At 42.9% G+C, this 10,000-nt stretch overlaps 2 protein-coding genes and 1 long non-coding RNA gene across 3 annotated transcripts in view; 2 read left to right on the top strand and 1 right to left on the bottom strand.

Moving 5' to 3' along the window:
- The window catches only part of LOC121690252 (C-type mannose receptor 2-like), a 1,098,322-nt gene that overhangs the window by 717,774 nt on the left and 370,548 nt on the right, over window positions 1-10,000 (top strand). The gene's annotated exons all lie outside the window — the stretch shown is intronic.
- Window positions 1-10,000, top strand: part of LOC121690288 (ADAMTS-like protein 1) — a 225,618-nt gene that overhangs the window by 154,784 nt on the left and 60,834 nt on the right. The window contains 1 exon segment of the mRNA XM_042070782.1: window positions 6,550-6,707. Coding sequence (XP_041926716.1) covers window positions 6,550-6,707 — 158 coding nt within the window.
- The window catches only part of LOC121690292, a 17,437-nt gene continuing 16,324 nt past the window's right edge, over window positions 8,888-10,000 (bottom strand). Inside the window, exon 3 of the long non-coding RNA XR_006025025.1 lies at window positions 8,888-8,915. This is a non-coding gene — a long non-coding RNA (uncharacterized LOC121690292). The remainder of the gene's footprint in view (window positions 8,916-10,000) is intronic.

Below are 10,000 nucleotides of genomic sequence, written 5' to 3' on the forward strand. Positions count from 1 at the left end.
TGTGTGTGTGTGTGTGTGTGTGTGTGTGTGTTTCTTTGCCCCCTGGCAGATTGTGGGCTGTGACCTTGAGCTGGGCAGCACAGCGAAAGAGGACAACTGTGGCGTCTGCAACGGAGACGGCTCGTCCTGCCGCCTGGTGCGAGGACACTACAAATCCCAGCATGCATCTGGAAAAAGTGAGTTCAACACCCTCACTTCCTCAATTACTCACACAGATATCTGTATGGGATGCACATGTTTTGTGTTTGTATGTCTGAGTCAAATGTTTTTGTGTTTTAGTATTCACTCATTTTTTCGGTTTGAAGTAATGAAATTTAACATGCACGATAACAGAATCAAAGGTGGGAATTTAACAGACTGTAAGAGTCACCGTAATGTGGTACCTTTTATTTTTTAATCACATCAAATTAAATTTTAAATGATGTCACTGACTTTTATTGACCTATTAAGAAACACAACAGTAATTGTTTGGACGTCAGCCTTATTTGCAAAACATCTGCATATCAGTACACAGCTGTAACACCGCAAGTACCCACCATGACAACCAGCTGTTCCTGATTCCGATTCTGAATTCCGATAGGCACCTATGTTCCACTTGAAAACACTGAGGGAGAGAGGGAGGTTAGTTGCCTTATCACAGGAAGTGAGACTGCACTTACACAAAGGGCTTTTTCTTATGTTTCTCACGGTTATATTTGAGTTGGGTGGTGGAAAATCACTGAAATCACTGTTTTCACTGAAATGCCCTTAAAAAAGGTTTAAGAATCTGATAATGCTGTGGTAGACTCCGTAGCGAGCCTGACCATGATTTTTTTTTGTCATTTGGTTTAAGACTGTTTCAATTGTGAGTCAGAAAAGTATTTTCTACCACAAGACATGAAACACATGGATACAAGACAAATGGCAGGACAAAAGGCATTGTACAACCTTATTGTGTCATTATATAAACAGTTATTCACTGTAAAATAATAGCAAAATAACATTAAAAAAAAACATTAAAACAACATTAAAGGCAGAGATATGTTTGACTTTATTCATGCATGCATGACGCCCAAGCCCAGGACTGTCTGGACGGTTCTCTCTGGCCTTTGACTGTATGTTTTGAGGGAGATTAAGACCGACATTTGCATTGAATGAGATCATTTAAGGATAGCAGGACACAAAGGTCTCTCCCCCCCACTCCCCACTCTGGGATTTGTCAGGTGTTAATATTCCATTGCTGCTCGTGTGGACCAGCAGCCATTCCCCGCCATCATTTCCAGGCTTGTTTTTTTATTGCTCAGAAGACATGCTTTGACATGCTTTCAGTTTAGGTTGAACTGCTGGACAGAGAGAGGACCAGAGTCTGTATAGGACTTACAGTGCTTTCACAACCCCACCCTCCCCTGAAAACCCATTCTTTTGGTTCACTATGCAACTCTTGAAATGCTGTGGTAGAAGCCAAACAATGGCATCCACCTTGAATGCCTGGTAGCAACTTTACGAGACAGAAAATTTCAGACACTAAACGTGAAGGCTGTCTTCCTTTTAATGTAGGAAGTTGTAAAGATAATACTGACAACCGTGATGGTTTTCGTCAGCGGGAGAAAGGTCTTCATTATTTCAACAGGGACACATTTCACGTCTCCTCTGAACAGTTGCTGCAATCGAGCTGCCATTTTGTTTGCGCCATCCATAAAAGAGGTCTTCTAAGTGACCTCCCTGCCATTTTGTTTGTGCATATAGCGGACAATTAACGTCTACTTTTCTGGCTCCTCTCTTTCAGCGGAGGACACGGTGGTGGTCATCCCCTTTGGCAGTCGTCATGTCCGTCTCGTTCTGAAAGGCCCGGATCACTTGTGTAAGTTTTGGTAGGTCCAGGGAGCTTCTGTTTCAACAACTGAAGATGTGAAAAAGGGCCCCTTTGGCCCCCTGGGACCCCTTTAAGTCCCCAAAATATTGACATAGCAAACTCAAGTAGTTTGAGACACTAAATAATCAACCCATGTTTGTCCCCAAAATAGTGACATAGCAAACTCAAGTAGTTTGAGACACTAAATAATCAACCCATGTTTGTCCCCAAAATAGTGACATAGCAAACTCAAGTAGTTTGAGACAATAAATAATCAACCCATGTTTGTCCCCAAAATAGTGACATAGCAAACTCAAGTAGTTTGAGACACTAAATAATCAACCCATGTTTGTCCCCAAAATAGTGACATAGCAAACTCAAGTAGTTTGAGACACTAAATAATCAACCCATGTTTGTCCCCAAAATAGTGACATAGCAAACTCAAGTAGTTTGAGACACTAAATAATCAACCCATGTTTGTCCCCAAAATAGTGACATAGCAAACTCAAGTAGTTTGAGACACTAAATAATCAACACATGTTTGTCCCCAAAATAGTGACATAGCAAACTCAAGTAGTTTGAGACACTAAATAATCAACCCATGTTTGTCCCCAAAATAGTGACATAGCAAACTCAAGTAGTTTGAGACACTAAATAATCAACCCATGTTTGTCCCCAAAATAGTGACATAGCAAACTCAAGTAGTTTGAGACACTAAATAATCAACCCATGTTTGTTCCCAAAATAGTGACATAGCAAACTCAAGTAGTTTGAGACACTAAATAATCAACCCATGTTTGTCCCCAAAATAGTGACATAGCAAACTCAAGTAGTTTGAGACACTAAATAATCAACACATGTTTGTCCCCAAAATAGTGACATAGCAAACTCAAGTAGTTTGAGACACTAAATAATCAACCCATGTTTGTCCCCAAAATAGTGACATAGCAAACTCAAGTAGTTTGAGACACTAAATAATCAACCCATGTTTGTCCCCAAAATAGTGACATAGCAAACTCAAGTAGTTTGAGACACTAAATAATCAACCCATGTTTGTCCCCAAAATAGTGACATAGCAAACTCAAGTAGTTTGAGACACTAAATAATCAACCCATGTTTGTCCCCAAAATAGTGACATAGCAAACTCAAGTAGTTTGAGACACTAAATAATCAACCCATGTTTGTCCCCAAAATAGTGACATAGCAAACTCAAGTAGTTTGAGACACTAAATAATCAACCCATGTTTGTCCCCAAAATAGTGACATAGCAAACTCAAGTAGTTTGAGACACTAAATAATCAACCCATGTTTGTCCCCAAAATAGTGACATAGCAAACTCAAGTAGTTTGAGACACTAAATAATCAACCCATGTTTGTCCCCAAAATAGTGACATAGCAAACTCAAGTAGTTTGAGACACTAAATAATCATGTTTGTTGGTAGTTCTCAAGTCTTAATGGCATTCTCTGCAGGATTTTCCACAGGTTTCATGCACTTAGGATAGTGATTTCTTGTCATCTCTAAATGAGCATTTGTTCTGCAAAGGATTTGTCTGAGCTGCCGTCTCATATGCGTTTGCAAATTGTTAGCTAAGACTCCAAAATGAAGCTAAAGCACTGCAGTCCTCATACATTTCTATGGAGGATTCTTTAAGTGGCGAGTCTCCTCCTCTATAAAGTGCCTGGCTAGAGCACTGCGTAGACCCCCCTGGGCATGCCATTCATTATCTGGATCACTCACTCAACGTCTTCATCATCGTCTGGGTCTTCTGCTCTCCGGGACAGAGGGGAGAGGACAGAGCAGCACAGAGGAGATGAGTGTGTGTGTGTCTGTGTGTGTGTGTGCGTGTGTGTGTGTGTGTGTGCGCGCGTGTGTGCGTCTGTGTGTGTGCTCCTTCCTGACATTGCTGCAGTGTGTGTGTGTGTGTGTGTGTGTGTGTGTGTGTGTGTAATGCAGGGCTCCGAACCGGTTCAAGGAACGAAAACGAAAACCGAAAACGAACGGAATTTTACGGAATTTTACGAGGAGCGGAAACGGAAACGAAAACAAAATGCTCTTCAACTGTTCCGGAACAGAAACGTTATTCTGAAATCCACAAAACCGGTTAATAACGTTTTTTTTTTCGTTCTCTATATATTTTATAAAATTTCAAAAGCAAAAGCATATCCTATGTCAGGGAGACTATTTCCGGTTGTGCGAAAAACAAGCCCGCATCTACACTGTTAATGTGAGATAACAAGCCGCTATGTAGCCAACTACTGTAGGCGAACAGCCTAATAATTTGGTTTCTGCAGTTTGAAAAAAAAAAAAACGAATAAATGGACCTTTGGTCCAAATGTGTATATTTTGTCTTACTGTTGTAATGTAACCTATGTAACCTATCCGTCTGCCACTTCGGATCTTAGGCCAGCTCGTAGCGTAGGCTACTGAAACTGATTTGGAAATTGTTTGTAGCCTATGCGTAATAGCCTATTTTTCCTGTCCACGCCTTGTCGTTTTAAAGTCGGGATTTGAAATGTTTGCGCAATTATAGCCTATTCTATGTAGAAGAGTTAAACAGGAAATTTGAGATAGGCCTTGTCAGCAACAGCAACAGGTTCGTTTATAAACAGGGTTGGAATTATAGCGCAAGCCTTTGAAGATCTCCATATGGATAAAACTTAGGCTACAACCAGGTAAGGAGTTTAGCACGTATCCAGAAATATTTTTGATAAGAAATTATTTATAGGCATAGGTTAGGCCTATAGTAAGTCTGTAGGCTATGGGATGGATAGCCCATCTGAATGTTTTTGGATGCCGCCTGTGATTTATTATTTTTGGGCATAGCTACGATATAGGCTAAATCAAGAGGAAATAATGAGTATGTCTATTCTAAGGTAAAGTCCACAAAAATAGACTTGATAGGCCCACCAAACACTGCCGGAACTTTAAGAACGAACGATATTTTGCGTTCCGAACCGGTTCAGGACCGATATGTTGGTGGCGGAACGCATGCAAGAACGAAAACGTTAAACATAGGCCTACCTGAACCGTTCGGAACGGAACGTTTGAAAAATAATTTCGTTTTCAAGCCCTGGTGTAATGTGATGTGATGCGGTCCAAATGCTCTTCAGGCGCAGCAGAACAGAACAGCACCACTGATGTCAGGAGGTTTGGCGAGTGCTCTCTCCGCACCCGGGTGAAATCTAGAACAAATGTTCATCTCTCCCCCTCCTCCTCCCAACACCAGCGTCTCTCAGCTCCGCTGAGGGGCTGTGCTGTACTGCCTTCTTCCCCATCTCTCTCTCTCTCTCTTTCTATCTCTCTCTCTACCTCTTTATCTCTCTCTCTCCATCTCTCTCTCCCTCTCCATCTCTCTCACTCTCCATTTCTCTCTCTCCATCTCAATCTCTCACGGACACATTCCTCATTAAAACATCTCACTGTTCTTTTCTCATGCCGAGGATGGAGAAATGGTAACCATCTGGGCAGTAGTGACGAGTCTCGAGAATGTGTGTGTGTGTGTGTGTGTGTTTGTGTTTGTGTGTGCGCATTGTGGAGTCAGTTTCCAATCACACACACATACCCAGTGTTACGGCAGGCTGCCCTGTAACCAGGGGTCACAGTAAGGTTAGGAGATGGCTGGTATTTAAACGTTGACTGGTATTTAGCAGTTTCTTTGGATAAAAGCGACATGGACTCTTCGATTGGCCATTCGATTGTGGAGTGGTAAGCGGAGACACAAGAGGAACATACGTGTTTCACTACACCTCACACACACACACACACACACACACACACACACACACACAGAGGGAGAGAGAATACTCAGAGCTTCCCTTTTCAGGGCCAAAATGATAGTCATACTGTACTCTTGTTGTACACCTCTCTGCTTTCATGTGCCTTTTCACCATTATGGTTGTAGGGAGAGAACCAAAATTACTGTCCGTCACCAATGTGCATCTGACCAATTTCACCATACAACCAGACGTGTGCCTGATCTAAACCAATGTGCATCTGACCAATTTCACCATACAACCAGACGTGTGCCTGATCTAAACCAATGTGCATCTGACCAATTTCACCATACAACCAGACGTGTGCCTGATCTAAACCAATGTGCATCTGACCAATTTCACCATACAACCAGACGTGTGCCTGATCTAAACCAATGTGCATCTGACCAATTTCACCATACACCAGATGTGGTCCTGATCTATATAGCCTAGCCACCCTGCATATCATATGGTTCATGTTATGCTTAGTGAAGATTCACTAATTCTACAAATGCAAAGTAAGTAGGCCTAATAGGCCAGCACAGTTTGGCCACGCTCCAAACTAGGGGAGTGCAGGCCAACCTGAACTTGTAAATGATGAGAACAGCATAACTCCGCCACCTCCTTGTCCTTGACATGCCCAGCCTTGGAACTCTCTCTCTCTCTCTCTCTCTCTCTCTCTCTCTCTCTCTCTCTCTCTCTCTCTCTCTCGTGAGAGATCCGGGGCGGCTAATAAAAAAACATATATAGCTATTCCATGCTAGCTATAGCCCCAAATGCCCATACCTAACAACACCACTGCTCTTACAGTACATAACTTTGGGATAGACAGCAAAAAGCTTATTTTAAAATGTTGGTGTGTTTCTTTTAAGTCCTCACCCTGGTCATTGTTTAGCTAGTTAGCCATCTGCTAATGCTAATTGGTGTTGCTGCTGTTGTAAACGGCTCTGTCTGTTTTGACCAGTCCTGGAGAGCAAGACCCTGCAGGGGGTGAAGGGGGGGCTGTCCCTGGACGCCACCAGGCACTACGTGCTGGAGAACACCACCGTGGACTTCCAGCAGCTCACGGACAAGGAGGTGATGAGGATAGCCGGACCGCTAGGAGCTGACTTTACTGTTAAAGTGAGTAAGGGTAGGGCTATGCACAACACACAGACACACATACGAATACACACACGCACACACACACACACACACACACACACACACACACACACACACACTTTCCTCCTTGGAGTATTCTGCTCAAGGTCTCTTTCCGTTAAAGGGAGTTTTTGTCTTTTGAACTATTACCCTTGAGCTTTCTTTCCATAACACTTCTTGACACCATGCACATTTAAAGCCGACACTACATGGGCAAACAATATTGAATTGAACTGAATATTGAATTGAATTGAGTTATTAAAAAAAGGAACTGCCACTTTGCCTCAGTGTTTTTCTGGTGATGTAACTCAGATTCTCCCCTCCTCGCCTCCGGTTTACCTGATCTGTGTCAGTATTAAACACAAACAGGTGCTCTACGGTTCTTTTGCGGTTCTGTTTGAGTTTGGACAGTGCTCATGTTCCTGGGGCCCAGTACAGCCCAAACCTGTCAAGCCAGTCTTTCTCACATCGGAGCAGCCATTAGTGTCAGTGGGAGGGGGTTGACGTTAGCGTTAGCTTACTGAGATTGGAGTTTTTTTGGCTCAACTTTTTGGCTTTTTGGCTCTTTTCTGTTGAGTGGAAAGAGGTTGTCAAGCCAAGTCAAATTTATTATCCCGCCCAGGGAAATTAGGTTGCAGCCAGGCATTACAAAAACACAACAAAGAGATAGAAATACAACGCTAAAGACAGACACATGGCCGATAATAACAGGTACAGAAAAAACCCAGTGATGTACAATACAGGATCAATACAACGTTAAAACAGACACATGGCAGATAACAGGTACAGAAAACCCAGTGATGTACAATAAAGGATCAATACAACGTTAAAACAGATACATGGCCGATAACTGGTACAGAAAACACAGTGATGTGCAATACATGGTCAATACAATTAGGAAAGGAGAAGCTAAAATGCAAAACTAGAGGAAGCTCAGAGGAAGCCGACTTTAGCATTTTTCTGATACTGAGAGGTGAGACAGTTAGCTTTGTGACAGCACAGGATCACTCCTTTTATAGTGGAGGATAAGAGACCAATATATCAGGCTATCTTGGTGATGATTTGCTAGTTAGGAGGAGTTGAAAAGAGATAGTACATGTGGGAGAAGGCTGTTAGCATTTCTCTGACAGTGAGAGAGGTGAGATGGTTCGCTTTGTGACAGCACAGGATCACTTCATTTATGGGTAAAAAGAGAACAATATGTCTTATCTTCTTTTAACATAGCTCAGTGAGGGTTTGCTAGTTAGGAGGCATTAGCTATACGGGGGGAGGAAGACTTGTCTGAGGTGAGAGAAGATTAGCGTTAGCTTCCCAACAGTGAAAAAAGAGGAGAACAGGATATCAGATTAGCGTTAGCTTCCCGACAGTGAAGAAGAAGATATCAGGATATCAGTCTATCAGGTGCAGAACAAATGTTGTGCTCTCCCTGCTGAGGGCCCACATCTGATGACGTGTGATTGGCTCTGGGTCTGTGGCGCAGCCGTAAAGATGCATATCTGTGTGTGTGTGTTTGTCTGTCTTTGTGTGTGTGTGTGTGTGTGTGTGTGTGTGTGTGTTTGTCTGTCTTTGAGTCTGTCTTGGAGTGTGTGTGTGTGGTACTCAGACAGCCTTACACCTGAATCCACTCAGCAAGCTACAGTAAGATTGCAAAACCGAACCATCCGTCTGTGTTTGCCTTGCCTTGGTGTAACGGCGGAGTGGAGAATCTTTATGATCAGGGAGGATAGATAGCAATAGACCACATCCAAACCAGTTGTTCCCTCTCTGTTCCGTTTAAACACTCTTTGTTTTTAGTGGCTCTCCCCCGGACGGATTGTCTATAAATCCCTTTCCTGCTTTTTTTTTCTCCTTTTCCTTTTTCTCGCTTGCTTCAGCACTCTGTTCTTTCTTCTGCTGATTTCTTGCTGTTTTTCTCTCTCTCTCCCTCCATCTCTCTCTCTTGGTTCAATCTGTCTTTCTGTAAAATCTATCTGTCTCTCTCTCTTTTGTCCTTACCTCTCTCTGTTAATATCTGTGTTCCATGACTAATTATAGTATTCTATAGTATTCTATAGTGTTCCATGACTAATTATAGTATTCTATAGTATAGAATATAATTGGCATCATGACATTATAATTAGTTTTGCCCAGAAGAGGATTCAAACCAATCAACAGGTCAATACACACACATACACACACACACACACACTTACAAATGTCTACTCTGCCTAAGGTTAACTGTACCCCCCTGTACCCCCCCCCCCCAAACACACACACACACACACACACCACTTCTCTCTCTTTTCTGTTAAGTTCATCGCTCTCACTTCCAGTGAAGAACTTAATTGCTCACACTTACAGCGGGGAAATGACCCGGCTATATGGAAAACGTGAAGATAACAACTAAACCCCCCCAAGAAAGAAAACGTCATGATAAACAGGAATATTATTGGAGACAGAAATCTGAGAAGTCGTAAATGCTTAATTTCTCTAATCTGATGCCAGACTTGGGGCTAGTTCATATCACAGCTTTGGAAAGATGGAGGAGAAGATGTGTGTGTGTGTGTGTATGTGTGTGTGTGGGTGGGGGGGGGGGGGGTGATGGAAAAACTTATTAAAACTCTCAGACAGTTCTTCCATTGTGTGGGAGTATGGGAACACATGTGAAGGATATTTCCTTGCATTCATTTAGATGCCCAGTCTCACTGTTACACTATATGAGATGGATAAAGGGTCTAGAGAGAGAGAGAGAGAGAGAGAGGGAGGGAGGGAGGGAGGGAGAGGGAGGGATAACTTCAATATTCAGAATTCAGTCCTGATTCTAGCGTTAGGCTTGGGTGATTTGGGTCAGCGTGGAGCGGAGTCCAATTGGTTTGGTTCTGATTCGAAGCCAGCTGCCATTCAGGAGCCCCGTGTCTTAATAACACACCTCATGTTTCCAAGTTATCCAATAATTATTGTTCTCCAGAGATTTGGACCTGTGGCTTCTAGCTGGCTTAGCGTTAGCGTTTAGCATTCCACACACCAACCGAAGGCCCTTGTTGGATTCCCACGAGGAAGGATCAGGTGTCTTTAATCAACTAGAGTGAATGATTACCATCCAAAAGCCCCCTGACACACACACACACACACACACAAAGACACACGCGCACACTCACAAATGCACAAACACACACACACGCACACGCACACACACACACTCACACATGCACATGCACACACCTGCACACACACACGCACACACACACGCACACGCACACACACACACTCACACATGCACATGCACACACATG

This window comes from Alosa sapidissima, chromosome 18, assembly GCF_018492685.1.
Source record: "Alosa sapidissima isolate fAloSap1 chromosome 18, fAloSap1.pri, whole genome shotgun sequence".
NCBI lineage: Eukaryota > Metazoa > Chordata > Actinopteri > Clupeiformes > Clupeidae > Alosa > Alosa sapidissima.